Source organism: Lissotriton helveticus, chromosome 12 (genome assembly GCF_964261635.1).
Source record: "Lissotriton helveticus chromosome 12, aLisHel1.1, whole genome shotgun sequence".
In the NCBI taxonomy this organism is placed as follows: Eukaryota; Metazoa; Chordata; class Amphibia; order Caudata; family Salamandridae; genus Lissotriton; species Lissotriton helveticus.
Window position 1 is genome coordinate 3,264,976 of NC_136073.1, and position 16,952 is coordinate 3,281,927.

General features: G+C 50.2%; 1 protein-coding gene across 1 annotated transcript; it reads right to left on the bottom strand.

Moving 5' to 3' along the window:
- Positions 1–1,067: 1,067 nt before the first annotated feature.
- NDUFS7 (NADH:ubiquinone oxidoreductase core subunit S7) lies at positions 1,068–13,324 on the bottom strand. The gene is made up of 8 exons (XM_078671303.1): positions 13,214–13,324; positions 8,079–8,115; positions 7,545–7,613; positions 6,962–7,091; positions 6,010–6,189; positions 2,622–2,668; positions 1,611–1,699; positions 1,068–1,499 (listed from the first exon to the last, which is right to left on the bottom strand). The coding sequence occupies exons 1-8, from the start codon at positions 13,230–13,232 to the stop codon at positions 1,402–1,404; spliced, it is 669 nt and encodes a 222-aa protein (XP_078527429.1). The 5' UTR covers positions 13,233–13,324; the 3' UTR covers positions 1,068–1,401.
- Positions 13,325–16,952: the final 3,628 nt, after the last annotated feature.

The following is a 16,952-nucleotide window of genomic DNA, read 5'->3' on the forward strand; positions in this document are numbered from 1 at the left end:
GGCTGCCTGAAGCACATCCTACGCAACCATGGTAGGATTATAGTTACAAACAATAACAAGTATGTGAAATACAAAGAACCCCTCGCACATGCTCGCTGCGCCCACTAGCCAAGGAACAGGCCTCACTCACAAGGAACCCTCCGGATCTACCTTCAGCCTAACCCGGTTACCACTGGCTAACTTCCTGGACGTTTCTTCTCCCCAAGCTCCTCGCAAAGTTCAAATATGCACTCAAAAAAAGGCTCTGAAGCACTTCCATCGAGCAACAATGTTTTACATGTTATTCCACCACCTTCAGTCGTTCCCCCTGTACCACATACTCCAATCTTTACACGTCTATTCATTTGTTATTACATGGTCTTTTCTTCCGCAATTTTGCCACATCCACATACTGTAATAATAGCACATAAAGTAACTAATTTCGCTGGTTCTAATATTGCCGGCCCCAGTAGGATGGATGGCTGCGATGGGCTTGCCTAGACTCAGCTTGTGACTATCAGCTTATGGAAGTCGAGAATAAACATTTAACTCCCTGAACCGTCTTATTCTTCTCTACCATTCACAAGTCACAGATCCAGGAACATTGTGCGCAAACGGACTGCCTATGAGCATTACCTTGCAAGGACTGCCTTTCTCTTGTGCCGACGTCTTTTTGGCAGGATGAATCTCCATGTTGTACTTGTGTTGTTTGTTTTCTTTTTCCTCAAATTAATACCAATTGTTAATCTAAAACAAAAAATCTCATCATTTCCCTTATCTTTCAGAACTGGCATTTTAAATGCTGAGCAACAGCAATGAAATAGCGGGATAATTTGGTTCGTGCCCCTTTGCGCACTCTTAGGCAATCCTGTCATATGCAAGCAAGAAAAGCAAGGGGCTGTGTCTGAAATCTCCTGGGAGAACTAAATGTTTATCAAAGTCTGAGGCAATATTATAGAAGCTTCCCTCTTGAAGGAAGATGGCAGAAGAACATGTCCTTTCAACACATAAAACCATGGCATGATAGTGTTGCAAACAACATCACACACCAAGACTCAACCCGAATTTATCTGAACGGAGACCAGGCGCAAACTTGAGGAACACTTTATTCGTGTAGAGGAATCACTGCAATACAACATTTTTGGAGTGGCAATACCTTGGACAGACTATGAGCCACCAAAGCAAGAAGCCAGAACACAGCAACCTCTACTCCCTGTAGCACAGCAGCTTCTACTCCCTAAAGCACTGCAGTCTCCCCTCCCCACGACACTGCAGTCGCTGCTGGCCAGAGTGCTACAAAAAATGCAGTCCACAAACCACTGCACGAAAGAGGCAGAAATGTGCAGTCAGAGACTTCAGGAGCGAACTTAAGCAACTTCCTTCGATAAATAATTGTCAGAGATCAGAAACATCCAAGCGAGGCTATTTCCGGTACCAGATTCTTAATTTCTTCTCCCGCTTGATCTTCTTCTGAAGCTGGAGGATTCCATACAGGAGAGCTTCGGCCGTGGGTGGACAACCTGGGGGTAGATACCAGTGTGTGCAGTTAGTGAGTGCTCCTGGTTTATAACCCATTCCTCAAATACAAGCAGCTTCATGCAAATTACTGCCTTCAAATCCATATATCACACCTGGTACGTAGATGTCGACGGGCACGATGCGGTCACATCCCCGGACCACGGAGTAGGAGTAGTGGTAATAACCTCCACCGTTGGCACAGCTGAGGAAGGAAGAGACACGAAGTAAGAAACTGGAGACGAAAGCACTGAAAACTCTCCCAGACGTAGAGCAAAGACATGGTGTTGCCTGCACCCAATGCTACAAGCCAAAAGGCAGGTGGTCTATGGACTTCTCCGCAACCCAGAGGAGCAGTTATGGACCAACATGATGTGTTCTCAACACTTCCCAGAGACGCAGCTAAAGCCAGATGGCATCTGCACCCAATATTTTATTATGTTCGGCAATACTTTCTCAGCTTTAAAGTAAAGGCTGGAGGTTTCAGTGCCCAACCCTTTCCCAGTGCACTCTGTGCTTAACTGTAGCTCAGACAACGAATCAGGGGCCACGTCCTGCGTAACCGACACATTGCCTAATGTAAAAAAATAAGGGGACTGGAGTCTTCAGCAACCGACTCTCCAGCAAGGGACAGCCTGCTCAGGATCCAACACTGGACAAGGAAGGGAATACAGGGATGTGCTGTACCTTCAAGAAAAGCTTTCCCAAATTCAGAAGAACAGAGTCAACAGTCTTGTGGATCTGTTTAATCATAAAATAGCATCTAAAACACGTTTTTCAAGCAGCCAGGACCCACTGCTGATTCCTTCAAAGTAACTGGTCAACCAAGACAATGGAGAGATAGAGAGAGTCCTTTTTAGCTGCACAGAAACAATACAATTCCACACCTGCATCCTTTGGTTACTGTCAGAAGGAGCTTACAAGATCTACCACTTCCTATTGTGATTTTGGGGGAAGGGAAGAGGTGGCCTTAGCACCGACTCATTGACATGGGTACAAGACGGAGTTCACCAGAATTAGAACATCGTGTCACACAATTGACAATCATGTGGCACATCTCCCTAAGGCTACGATCCCTTCCTGGCAGGACCTCCTCGTCCCAAGCATTCAATCAACAGAGATCTTACCTGCCCATGGACACGACATAGCGAGGTTCCGGCATCTGGTCATAAACCTGCAATGAGGCAACAGCAAGTCAGCTCACAGCAACAAGGCATCTCTCTCCCACTCCAGCTCCCGCATAACGGGTCACAGTTTCATCAACATAAGCAGCAAGAGGAGGACCACTGAAGCCAGTGCAACCTTGGGCACCAGACAAAGTATGAGCGCTCAGGACACAAACACCAACTTAACTCACCCAACATGCACCGGGACACAACCAACTACTTCCACTTCGTGTATGGGATTTGTATAGTACAAACCTAGCTTTAAACCAATGGAGCGCAGTGCAACGCAATGGAGCGCAGTGCAACGCAATGGAGAGCTGTGCTGTGGGTGAGTGGAAAACCACAGTGAGTATGTGGCATGAAAGGGAGTGATCTCAGGACGGCACAGGAGAAAGAGAGGGATGGGAGCATGATGTAGATGTGCTCCTGTACACGAGCACTGCAACCAACACACCAAGCATGAGCAGAGTCACTTGTTGCCATATGCAGCAGAATAATGCATGTGCCCCGGGTCACAAGCCCCACCTGGCTTTACGGGAGCAGGCGGCTGGAGTACTGAGCAGGCGAAAGACTGGTGGAAGAAGAAACTCTACCCAGCAATAAGCCAGAGGGAAGAAAGAGGGCTGCAAAACATCCTCCAGCCACCAGTAATTATCCAGTGGGGGAGAAATCATCATGCAGTAGTGATGCTGAGGGGGTTGGTGTGAGAGGGCCTACAGTCACCGAGGAGAAATCTGAACCAGAGTGGAGGTGTGTTAGACCTGTCAGCCCTAGGGTGGTCTTTCCCTGTGATTTTTTTGCCCTTGCCTAATTTTTCCCACCTACTTTTTGTTGGCCCGTAGGTCTTCGGGCACCTTTTCATAGCTAATCTGTGTTAGGGTGCAGGTGCTCTCTACTTTCAACATGGCTGCCACTGGCCCCTGCTACTGCAGCGTGGTCTTTTTAGTGTAGCACCCTAGTTGCCAGGAGCAGGCTGGGTCCCCATACAATGTTGCAACACCAGCCACCCAGCCCCTGTCCATAGTTAGAGTGGGGAAGCTCCTGGAACCTTCCAGAAGAAAGGCGGACCTGACTTTTCCCGCCTTAGAGAGTGGTCACCTGACCTGGGCATATATAAGCAAGGGAGGGAACTTTTTCTAGTCAGTTGGGGCATCACTGACCTGGGGAACCCACACAGGAGTTTTAGGCGGGAGGGCCTAGTGAGGAACCTATGCTACTGGGAGTGACAGGATCTAGGTGCTGCCTCTTAAGCTGGGTGAGGTGTCCAAAAGCTAGCCCCCTGATCTGGCCCAGTGGTAGGGAACCCCAGGGCCCATCTGCAGTGACTGAGGAGAAATTCTTCAAGCCCTCAACTCATCACCCCCCCCTCTTCAACCTCAAGAAACAAGCAACTAAGGGCGCAGAACCATCCAAGCGCCAAGAAACCTATTTCCTGGGACCAGGTATTGTACTGAGCTGCCCTGCGCATCCCCTGCCTCCAGCTGGGCCCACCTGTCTCCCCTTGACTGAACTGTGTGGCAAGCGTTATAATTTGTCCCCATCCTGCCTGCAGTCCTGGCTGACTAACTTGCAGAGCGCTGTAATCTGCCCTCCTGCCAAGCGCTGTGACTCTGAGGCGCTTTTCACCTCAGAACTCCTTCTGCTGCAGTTGCCCCCAAGCGCTCTCCTGAGCTGACTGATTTACCCCCCCTCACGAGTAGCGCTGCGGTGCCCGACACCGTCTCCACGAGGCGCTATTCAGATCCCCACTCACCGCCGCAGCCCGGAGCTGTGTGAAGCCATCTGAGGCGCCTGACGAGGTCCGGCGACCATCGCGGCATTCGCGCCGCCCCAACGACGCCCCTGAGGTGAGGCTGCCCGGTCGGTGTGTGGCGACCCGCACCAGCGTCAATTACCCCCCTCGGCGGCCCCCGTATGTGAGGAGAGGGCCGCCGTTCTTCATCGTGCTGGGCCGCGATAGGCCCGAAGCTAAGCTGTCCCCGATCACGTGACCGGGGAGCTCCTCCGCCCCGCCCCCGGGCGCCGCGCTGCCATAGGTCCAGGCAGACGCGCCCTCGAGGCAGGCCACGCGGTTGGCTGGAGCCGCCCCGGCCACAATCTGCAGCGGCCCTGGCCCGGAGCCTTGCCGGTGGGCCCTGAGAAGGCCCTTCAATAACGCGGAGGGGGCCGTGGAGCCTGAGTGCCCCCTCCCTTCAGCCCCGCATATAGGCCTTGCCACGGCCCCGGCGCGGGTGCCCCGAGGCCGCCCCTACCCCGTGCCGGGCCGAGGGAGGCCCTGGGAGGGACGAACACCCCTCCCATCTGCCAGAACCAGCGTCTCCGCAAGGGCCCCGGAGGGCCGAACAAGAGAGGTAACCCCCTGGGGAGGAGGGTGGTAGGCCGAGTGAGCCCCGAGGTCGCCCCTCCCCCGGGGTTAACTGTGACTGGGTCTTGTTGGCCCCCTTTTTGAATGTGCCTCATTTTATCGTTTTGCCTGCCTATTTACAAGCCTGAATTACTCATCGTGCACCATATTTACAAACCTGAATTATTCCTTGTGTATCATATTTACAAGCCTGAAAGGTTCATCGTGTACTGTATTTACAAGCCTGTTAATGAGAGGGAGAGTCACTGCACTGTACCGAATTTTCTTGCAGAGGTGGACTCCCATAACATTCTGATGATCTGACCTGGGTCGCAGCCGACCTGTATTCACAAGAGGAAAGGCTTGTCACGGATGACTAAAGGCTGTGTTCTTTGAAGTTCTTTGTTAGACTGATGAGTACTTGCTGATATGTTTTATTCCTTTCTAGGAAAAGCATCCATAAGAGGTTTGATGTGTTACTTAGATGCATTATAATTGTCGCTTCTTGTAGGATCCTCCAGGTTCATACCATTACCCCTTTGCCTGTCAAAGAGTCTGATGCGACAGGTGGGGTTAGTTAATGTTTCACTGCATAAATGAGCTGGCTGTTATTTTAATGAGAAGTCTTACTGATATGTTTATCTGAAATACTTACCCCTTCACAGGAAATGCAAACTGCACGTGATTCATGAAATGTCTTTATGAAATGCTTATCTGAAATGCTTATGAAATTACCAATGCATTGCTCTAATTGAAAGCCTATATAAAAGATCTTGATTTTTCAAACATAACATCTGGTGTGGTCTCCATTATTGCGCCACTGTGTGTTTTATTGGATGTGTGTGTTAAGTAGCTGCTTTACACGCAAGCCTCTGGCTGCCTTCCTGCTCGAGCCATGCTACCCCTCGGAGAACTGGTGGTCCCAGTTCTTACAAGGTCGAAGTGCATACATCCGTGATCCATGTTGGAGGTGGCGGGGGAGTCAATGACAAGTAAAGAGCTCACCTTTCGAAGAGCAGGTGCCATCTTGTTTGTTAAAGTTCCAGCCACGATCATAACATCAGCTTGGCGTGGACTGGCGCGAAAAACCACACCAAAGCGATCCATGTCGTAACGTGGGGCAGCCATGTGCATCATCTCCACAGCACAGCATGCCAAGCCAAACGTCATGGGCCAGAGAGAGCTCTGCAGGGAAAGTGACACGAACAATAAAAGTGGGATACAGAGGTATGGTGGGTATGAGTGATAAACGATATAGGCGCAAGGATTATAGGGAGCCAGGGGGACAGCAGGGATAGGCGGCATAGTGAGGAAAAGGGGACAGAGAGAAAAAACAGGGAAAGGGCAAAAATAGTGGGTATTGATGAGGAAGTACACAAGAAGAAACAATAACATGATCTTCAGCAGTACGAGAGGGTGTAAAGAAGGGGAAGAATAGAGGTAAACAATGCAAAAGTAAAGGGCATGTAAAACAATCCATTGTGGAGCCCTGTGAGGCGACTGGCACAGCACCTCCTTCTCGCCATAAACAAAATATCAAGGCACTGAGCCAATTGCATCTGCGTGAGGCCTCAGGCTAGACTCTCCAAGCCCAGATTCCAATCACTTCACCTGGATTTTTAGAATCCCCTCACTCCTACCCTGAGTAAACCAGTCCTCAGCTAAACTTCCTGCCCCTGAATTCGCAGCTCCACAACTACACCCTGTTTCAATGAGTCCTGGGACCCTACATTCTGCCCTCAGTACGCAAGTAAAAACTCTTCAACCCACCTCCAGCACTAATACTGCACCCAATCGCTCCCACATTATCCCAAGGCTCTGCCTGTACCAACCAAGTCCTCTTGGTCTCTCAGGACTCATCTCGGGTAGCTGTTATTAGTCTCCTCTGCGCTCATCGTGTGCACCTAGTACCAACCATCCTAGTACCCGGCACGATCTGCCTGGCGCCAGTACTCACCCTGCGTGCCCAGTTCACCAGGTCATCCAATTTGGTAACAATGTACTCTCCTCTGCTGCTGGGCAGGGCTGACTTTGGTGCCAGAGACCCTGCTGATTTCTGGGCGGGGGCTACAGCTGAACTCTGATGCCTAACATGAAGGAAAAAAGAGAGTGTGAAAGTGTGTTACACTCAGAAAGAAACAGCTTTAATGCCAGATTCGCCCCAGACAGAGGCACATGCAGCAATGAATGCTTTTAATATTGGAGTGTGCAGAATAGCACAACAACTCCCACTTGCTCCCAGAGAGTGTTGTGTGAAATAAGAATCCCAATGGATGTACAGCAGTGGGCAGCAAGGATCCACTCCATTTAATATTAGAACCACATTAGTAACTGACCCACAACTTTCATATGACCCAACATCAGTCAACCAATCCACCCGCAGTCTGTCCATCTTCCTGATCATAAAGACGTTCCTGTCAACACCGTCCCAGGCCTCTCACCAACATCCCTCCAGCCACTCTCTAGCCTAGACAATTGCACTCCCAACCACATACCACCACAGGCACAACTGACCGGCATGAGACAGTGAAAGGAATTACCTGGTACCATGTTCCACTGAGGCAGTCGGACGACAAAGCACATTTTGTAGCAGAGCAAAGGACCCCGGCCTAAAACAGATGGTAGAGAGAAGATGTGAGGAGACTGAAGGAAGTGCAGATTCATGGAATATGGCAGAAGGGGTGGGCATGTGTAAATACAGATGACAGCAAAGGGCCTAAAAGATTGGCGGGAGGGTTGGGCTTTGGTACTGACCACCAGGATATTTAATGCATTTGACCACTGCGTCCCAGTGGGAGATCTGTACCAAACATTTTTGTGCACTAAGTCTGCAGGTTATTTGTCTTTACTGAGGTCATGACTACAGGAGAGATGTGCTGGTCTGCACAAAGGCCTCAATGCCTGCACAGACAAAGAGCAGAGGTGGAGTCACACAAACACCTGGCTCCACTCTCATGAAGCCCAGGATTGGATGCAAACACCTTCCTACATTGCTTCAGTACAAATGTGCACACTACCAGCTTTGTGCCCCCCACCCCCTCAATTACAACTGGGATTCAGAGGCAGATTCCTACCTGAAGGTCAGAGTGTGCAACCGGGCCAGGCGAGACACTGAAAAGAAATAAGGTGGTTAAAAGACAGCATGTACCACTGGGCCAAATACACCCCTCACTCGTCTACTCAAACCACACTTCCCTGTCCCCATAGTACATCAGAGGGTACAATGACCATGCACCTTTAAACGACATCCCTGAACACCACCCCCTCCTCGAAACACCATCGACAAAATCATCATTTAAAGAGAGCTATGAACCCATGAGCTTCACGCGCATAGAGACGAGACCGTATTTCCAGACTAGAAAAGACAGGTCTTTCTAGGGCTTTCTGAAGGCCAGGTGCTCCTCTTAAAACACGTGTTGGTCTGGTAAGGTGGTCCACAGGGTTCTTAGATGTCATAGAATGATCCGACCACCAGCTTCGGTCCGTGAATCATTGGTGGTGTCAGAAGACATCTGATACTAGGCCCTTGTCAGAAGACATCTGATACTAGGCCCTTGTCAGAAGACATTGGATACTGGGCCCTTGTCGGAAGACATCTGATACTGGGCCCTTGTCGGAAGACATCTGATACTGGGCCCTTATCAGAAGACATCTGATACTAGGCCCTTGTCAGAAGACATCGGATACTGGGCCCTTGTCAGAAGACATCGGATACTGGGCCCTTGTCAGAAGACATCTGATACTAGGCCCTTGTCAGAAGACAGCGATACTGGGCCCTTGTCAGAAGACATCGGATACTCGGCCCTTGTCAGAAGACATCGGATACTGGGACCTTGCTCCTCTTAAAACACGTGTTGGTCTGGTAAAGTGGTCCACAGGGTTCTTAGATGTCATAGAATGATCCGACCACCAGCTTCGGTCCGTGAATCATTGGTGGTGTCAGAAGACATCTGATACTAGGCCCTTGTCAGAAGACATCTGATACTAGGCCCTTGTCAGAAGACATTGGATACTGGGCCCTTGTCGGAAGACATCTGATACTGGGCCCTTGTCAGAAGACATCTGATACTAGGCCCTTGTCAGAAGACATCGGATACTGGGACCTTGTCAGAAGACATCGGATACTGGGCCCTTATCAGAAGACAGCGCTACTGGGCCCTTGTCAGAAGACATCGGATACTGGGCCCTTGTCAGAAGACATCGGATACTGGGCCCTTGTCAGAAGACATCTGATACTAGGCCCTTGTCAGAAGACAGCGATACTGGACCCTTGTCAGAAGACAGCGATACTGGGGCCTTGTCAGAAGACATCGGATACTGGGACCTTGTCAGAAGACATCGGATACTGGGCCCTTATCAGAAGACATCGGATACTGGGCCCTTGTCAGAAGACAGTGGATACTGGGCCCTTGTCAGAAGACAGCGGATACTGGGCCCTTGTCAGAAGACAGCGGATACTGGGCCCTTGTCAGAAGACAGCGGATACTGGGCCCTTGTCAGAAGACATCTGATACTGGGCCCTTGTCAGAAGACATCTGATACTGGGCCCTTGTCAGAAGACATCTGATACTAGGCCCTTGTCAGAAGACATCTGATACTAGGCCCTTGTCAGAAGACATCTGATACTGGGCCCTTGTCAGAAGACATCGGATACTGGGCCCTTGTCAGAAGACATCGGATACTGGGCCCTGGTCAGAAGACATCTGATACTGGGCCCTGGTCAGAAGACATCTGATACTGGGCCCTGGTCAGAAGACATCTGATACTGGGCCCTTGTCAGAAGACATCTGATACTGGGCCCTTGTCAGAAGACATCTGATACTGGGCCCTTGTCAGAAGACATCTGATACTGGGCCCTTGTCAGAAGACATCTGATACTAGGCCCTTGTCAGAAGACATCTGATACTGGGCCCTTGTCAGAAGACATCGGATACTGGGCCCTTGTCAGAAGACATCGGATACTGGGCCCTTATCAGAAGACATCGGATACTGGGCCCTTATCAGAAGACATCGGATACTGGGCCCTTGTCAGAAGACATCTGATACTAGGCCCTTGTCAGAAGACATCGGATACTGGAACCTTGTCAGAAGACATCGGATACTGGGCCCTTGTCAGAAGACATCTGATACTAGGCCCTTGTCAGAAGACAGCGGATACTGGGCCCTTGTCAGAAGACATCGGATACTCGGCCCTTGTCAGAAGACATCGGATACTGGGACCTTGTCAGAAGACATCGGATACTGGGACCTTGTCAGAAGACAGCGGATACTGGGACCTTGTCAGAAGACATTGGATACTGGGCCCTTGACAGAAGACATCGGATACTGGGCCCTTGACAGAAGACATCTGATACTGGGCCCTTGACAGAAGACATCTGATACTGGGCCCTTGTTAGAAGACATTGGATACTGGGCCCTTGTCAGAAGACATCGGATACTGGGCCCGTGTCAGAAACATCGGATACTGGGCCCTTGTCAGAAGACATCGGATACTGGGCCCTTGTCAGAAGACAGCGGATACTGGGCCCTTGTCAGAAGACAGCGGATACTGGGCCCTTGTCAGAAGACAGCGGATACTGGGCCCTTGTCAGAAGACAGCGGATACTGGGCCCTTGTCAGAAGACATCGGATACTGGGCCCTTGTCAGAAGACATTTGATACTGGGCCCTTGGGTTCAGTCTGGGTCATTTGGAAGTGGTCTGTATTTTAAGTTACTGGGGACAAATCCATGTTAAGGTTTATATTTGATCTTTTACTCTACAGACAGCCAACTATTAATGGCACCTCCCAAATTAGGCAGCAGCGTCACACTGAAGGTCAAGCAATGTGATCCCTGACTACTACAAGGGCTTTGCCCCACTGCAACAGGCCATACTTCAGGGATCCAATGCCTTCTCTGCTCAAGGCCAGGGATCCAACACCCTTTCTGCTCAAGGCCTTCATGGCAGATGTGTAGCGTGGGGCCACAGAAGCCATAAAAGGGGAAAGAAAACCTTCAAACATCTCTTTTAAGTTCCAATGTCTCTCTGCTTCAGAAGATTCTCAAGGAGGTGGCTGTGACGAGTTTGGTTCGGGAAACAAATGATACTGAAGCACATGTATAAGTCCCTACAGTTCTCTTAGACAATATGTCAGCATTAAAGGTGATCAAAGTTTTTTTTATTTGTATTCCATCTTGTTATTCTTCTCCAAGTCCTTGTATTATATACAACACATCATCAAAGGCAGCCAGCACGTGTTTCGTCTACAAGACTTTTTCATGGCTGGTAGATGCTGTAAGTTCCTATGTCTGAGTTGTGCTCAGTTCAAGGTAGAAAGCCAAGTTAAAATATCTGTGCCACTCCACTGTGATAGATATGGTGAATCCTTTGATGCACTAAGGTAGCCTATGAGCGCTGCCAACCCAATTTCCAGTGGTCAGATGATTATGCAACAGGGGTACTGTTTATCACTGGAAGCTCCCAGAAAACTATGGTGCCTTGATCAATGTAACAATAGATTACTCCCTAAATCACAATGGAGGATAAAGTATGCCTCCGGAGTGGTAATTCTCACAAAGGCAGTCACCGTGTACATTGAGTTCAGGAATTAACAGATTTCAGCCACAGACTTCCGGAGCTAGGCCGGCGTATCACGGCCCTTACATCACTACAATTTTTTGCCAATTTCAGCATACATGGTGACGACCTTGGCAGCATCTATCACCAGTGCCACTAAACTCCCCTATCATACCCCTGTGCATCATTTCATTAGGGTGATCACAGGTCCCAGATTTGCCTGGAAAGTGCTGCTTTTCTATGTTGTGTCCCAACATTATTTCATAATATAAATGCATATCCTGGTTTTGGAAAGAGGGACAGGTGAGTGAGTGTGAACTAGGAGAAGCTCACATTTCCACTGGCTATCAGTATTTAAATAACAGCAGAAGTAAATCTTCTGCAGGCTCCTGGTTGCACTAAGTCATTCGTGCCTCATAGCAGGATGTAAAGAGGGCGAATCAGTATTGCAGGAGACCCTCGGCTGTTTCTCAGGCTCATGAACCTTCCTCTCTGCTTCATGACAGCAAGAGAAAGGGTGAGGGGTTATAGGATTAAAGCATTATTTTGCACCAATGTTGTTTGACATATAACACTTAGGTGCCATTTTAATGCCTTGTTATATATATTTTTTTAAACAGACCCTCCACGTTGGATAAACTCAAATAAAGTAATGGATGAGCCTGCATCTCTCTTCCTCACCCCTGTACCTCGCAGGCACACACCGAGGCTCACTCGGTGCTGATTCTATAGTTTGTTTACGGGCACTTTTAATTCTGTTTTTCTTTTTTAGTGTAGTAGTGTGGCTCACTGGTTAGAGGCGGCAGACCCGAGAGCAGAGGACGGCCCGGGACCAGGGTTCGATTCCCGGCGCGGCAGGTTTCTGGACCAGGGTCAGCGGACTCGATAATTCTCTCGCCTCGGTGCCCACTCTGATCAGCGTTCACACTCGGCAACTCTGGGCATTAGCTTGCCTCATCTTCACTAACGGCCCCACCAGACTGCCGGGGATGCCTGGTCTCACCCTGGAGATACCCATTAAGGGACCATCTCTCAGGGAAGCCAGGAAGGGTTTCGCAGCGGTCGAAGCGCCTTGGGACCCTACGGGTAAGTAGTGCGCTATATAAATGCCTATACATTTATACATACATACATACATACATTTTAAACTGCATGACTACAAGTCCTATAAGGATAAGAACATTATCTATTATTGTCCTTGGGCCATCCAAACCTGCCTGCAGTGGAACAAATGGAGCAACATGTGCACCCTGTGGCCTCCTTCGGGGTCTTCCACGTCAATCCCTCTCCAGCCCCTCGCTGTCTGCTTGCGATGCTTTCTATTCCTGTGACGTCGCTCCTTTGAAGCCAGAGCCCGTGGCGCTGCCAATGCTTGTTTGTTTTGTAACCCTTGCCGCCTGCCCTTGTCCCCCCTCCGTCCAGACTCTCAGCCCCCTCCCCCCTCTCTCCCCCGGGCCCCCCCTCGACCCTCCCCCCCGGGCCCCCCCTCGACCCTCCCCCCCGGGCCCCCCCTCGACCCTCCCCCCCGGGCCCCCCCTCGACCCTCCCCCCCGGGCCCCCCCTCGACCCTCCCCCCCGGGCCCCCCCTCGACCCTCCCCCCCGGGCCCCCTCGACCCTCCCCCCCGGGCCCCCTCGACCCTCCCCCCCTCACCGGGCAGCGTCGCCATCATCGGTGCGGGCGTCCTGCGGATCTGCTTCCGGTCTCCTTGAAGCTCCTCTGAAGCACTTCCGGTGCGGCGCCGAGCGCCGTCAGAAGCTTCCCCGTGGCTGCTCTGCCGCCAGCGACCCGGAAGCGAAGGAGTCCAGAGCGCTGATTGGCTGCACCATCTGCTACGCAAACCCGGAGAGGGGCCCGGATGCTTTTTATTTATTTATTTATTTTAATTTATTTTTAATTTTATTTAATGCATTTTTATAAAGCGCTGACGTTACCCGAAGGTGTCAGAGCGCTGTACAATAGAGCCCGTGACGTTACATGAGAGACGGTTGCAGGAATAGAGCAAACACAAATAGCAAAAACAGACTGTACAAGCAAAAGTAAGAATAAATATGACACATTTTACAATGACTAAAGAACTTCCTGCCGAACAATAGCAGGTCATAGAATCAACACAACGCAGGCAAAAGGAACACAATTTCAAACACAGCAAGCACAGGATGTATAAGCAAAACTATAAACATATGTGACAAATTTACAAAGACTAAAGAACTTCCTGCCGGGGTCTGAGAAGGAGGGAATTAGTTCTGAAAGTGTCTTTGGAATAAAAGAGATTTGAGGTCCGCTTTGAAGATCTGGATGGAGGGGTTGGCACGGAGCGAAGGAGGAAGTGAGTTCCAGGTTCTCACCGCATTACCTGAGAACGATTGTGCCAACAGTTTTTCCCTTTTGAAGGGGGGTTCAAGAAGGAACTTTTCCGCATTCCGAGAAGGTCTTGAGCCTCCAGACAGTTTGAGTTTATTCGCCAGATAGCGAGGGGAGGAAGAGTGCAAGGCTTTGTGGGTGATGCATACTGTTTTGTAGATCGCTCTTGCCTCAATGGGAAGCCATCGAAGAGAAGACAGGATAGGAGTGATGTGGTCACTTCGTTTGGACCCTGAAATGAAGCGAGCTGCTGAATGGAGTACGGATTTGAGGGGGGAAAGGTGAGATTTGGGAAGGCCAGTCAGAAGAGAATTACAATAGTCAAGTCTAGAGAGAACTAGCGATTGGACCAAGGTTTTTAGGTCATTCTCCGGGAAGAACCGACAAATCCCCCACAGGATGTGACGCTGCGTCTCTGTCTTTGAAGAGCCCGGGGAGGGCGAGACCCAGAGGTTCACCCCTTCCCCCACCCCCGATGACACGAGCTGCAGGGTCTTCTGTCCTTGAACCCTAAAGCTGTACCGAGGCGACCAGGACTACAAGTCCCAGAATTCCCCAGGAGAGCCGGGGCTGCAGCTGCTCCGCGCACAGAGCTGGCTCTGCCTCAGGGCACCCGTCCCCGGGAGGCCTCTTCATCCAAGCATGAAGCACCGGCTGTGTTCACTGGCGAGGCCCGGGCCACGGTCCTGCTGTGCTCCAGCGGGGTGACTGGGAGCAGAGGACTCAGAGGGGGAGAGGGTCACACTGGTTCAGTGTAACCAGGCGCTTTATAAATGCAACTATTATTATTTTTATTATTATTTGTAGTGTTTCCATACATCAGAGCCTGAGTGTTTCATTCCGGCTCAGATTGTTTTAGTGATTATTTCCAAAGCCAAGGCCCTATGCGATTTTGCGACCAGGTATGAGTGTTTGGCAGTGTGGGGCATACATACCTGTCAACACTGAGGAGTGTAGAATTGGGGGACAAAAGGTGCCAAACATAACTGGTACCCAGTGTATTACTAGAGCGTTTCCTGCAAGATGAAGCAAGTGGAATTCTGCTGAGAAGGACCCTACAAAAACAAGTCACTATAAAGATCTATGGTTTGTTTAAATAAATAAAAAACATCATGTACCTTGCCTTCCCTTAGGTTCATCATAGCCTCGGGCATATGTTGCCAGGCATCATAAGGAGCAGTCAGGATACAACTCACAGAGCAGGGACTGAAAGTCCACCCAGCTGCTCACCACTCCCCATGACCAGGCTTCGGGCAGGCAGAGCCCGGCACAGGCCCAGTGACCTCACCCTCCACTCATCTGTGCAGCAGCAGAGCCTGTGATCTTCCTGCTCCCGTCTCCATGCCTTGCAGGCAGAGTGGCTCTCTGGCAGCCTGGCTCCTTGGTGCACACATTAATGGCTGCAAACTTTCTTTCTAAATTAGTAAGATTCCTAAAGAGGGCCGAGGAGTGCTGCCATTACACTGTTCTTATGACTAGCCTTAATGTGGAAAACCAAGCAGCCAGAGAAGATTTATGGCCCAATGAAGTAGGCAAGACATAAGCCAAGCACAGCACGTGGATGTTGTGAGAGATGGGAGGGAGGGGCCACCCGGAATATGGACTCAGGATCTGAGGCTCTGTAAGTTTAAAGTGAAAGTGCTTGGTCTATTGCTAGTGCGGATGCCTTTGCACCATGACTAGATTTACTACAGACGCAGGAATTATATTACTCTGAGCAGTATTTATGAAGTTAATACCTTCAATCAATCATACACCATTTGTAAAGTGCAACACTGTCACCCCCTCAAGGAATCTGGGCACTGTGTCCCAGTCAGAGAGCCAGGTCTTGAGTCTATCTGAAGTCTGCCAGCAAGGATGCTGTACGGAGCTGGAGGGGAAGGTTGTTCCAGGTGTTGGCAGTGATGTAGGAGTGGCTACCGCTGCAACAGATTCAGGGACTGTGGGGATGGGCGAGTGAAGATGAGCACAGACGTAGAGCGGGTTGGTCGAAATTCAGTAGATGGTTAATGTAGGCAGGTTGTGGAGGGCTTTGTACGCTTGTGTGAGGATCATGAAATGGCACCTCTTCTGCACTGGGCATCAGTGGAGGGCACTCAGGTGGGGGGCGATCCAAGAGGAGTCTGGTGTGAGAAGTTGGCCTGATATGCAGTGCTCACTATTCTAGTGATCACTATGTATCAGTCCAAACAACCCTTATTGATGATTGGTTGTAAGTCAACCTTATAGACCAGCTATCCTAGTAGCATGGATACGAGCAGTCTAAGGCTAAGACTCTAGAGGGCGTGTTAAGCCAGCTGTTTTACCATCACATTACCCCTTGAACACCAAGTGAAAGGACACCACACAAGTTGTTATGAAAATAAACAGATATTTATTTATAACAAGTCTACCCTGAACTCTTTATGAGTCAGGGAGCTAAGCACACAACAAAACTCTTACGAAAATACTTTAAGTCGCACAATTTACACAGATGCCCTAGGGGCACGAAAAACCATATACACAGTAAGTGGAATGCGAACTTGCTAGCAGGTAAGTAGTACTTTTCTAGACTCAGGAATCGCTAGGCCTACAATTCTAAACACTGGGATTAGATGCAGGAGGCCTGTGGACGTCGTGTGCAGAGTGGGAACTCTCACACGTAAGGCGGGAAAAAGTCTATGGAGGCTAGCAGTTGCAAAGTTACTGTTCTCGGGCGAACCCGACTAGGTGGGTCAAAAACGGGAGTGGATCCGAACACTTAGGGTGTTGGACTATGCTGGAGCACCGGAGTACTCAGGTTACCTAGCCCAGGGGCTGCGGCTGCATAGGGTTGAAGTTGCGTCGGAAACCCTCGTTGAAGATCCAGGAGCCTGAAGAAAGAGTTGCTGGCAGGCGGCCAGTGAAGAAAGTTCAGGGTGATCCAAGCCTGGATCAGGGAAGAAGAAACCTGTAAGCAGAGGGGACCAAGTTCTGAATCACTAGCCAGTGATTTGAGTGGGCACCAGACGAAGTCACCTCAGCCAGGTGAGTGGGCGCTGCTGGGCGC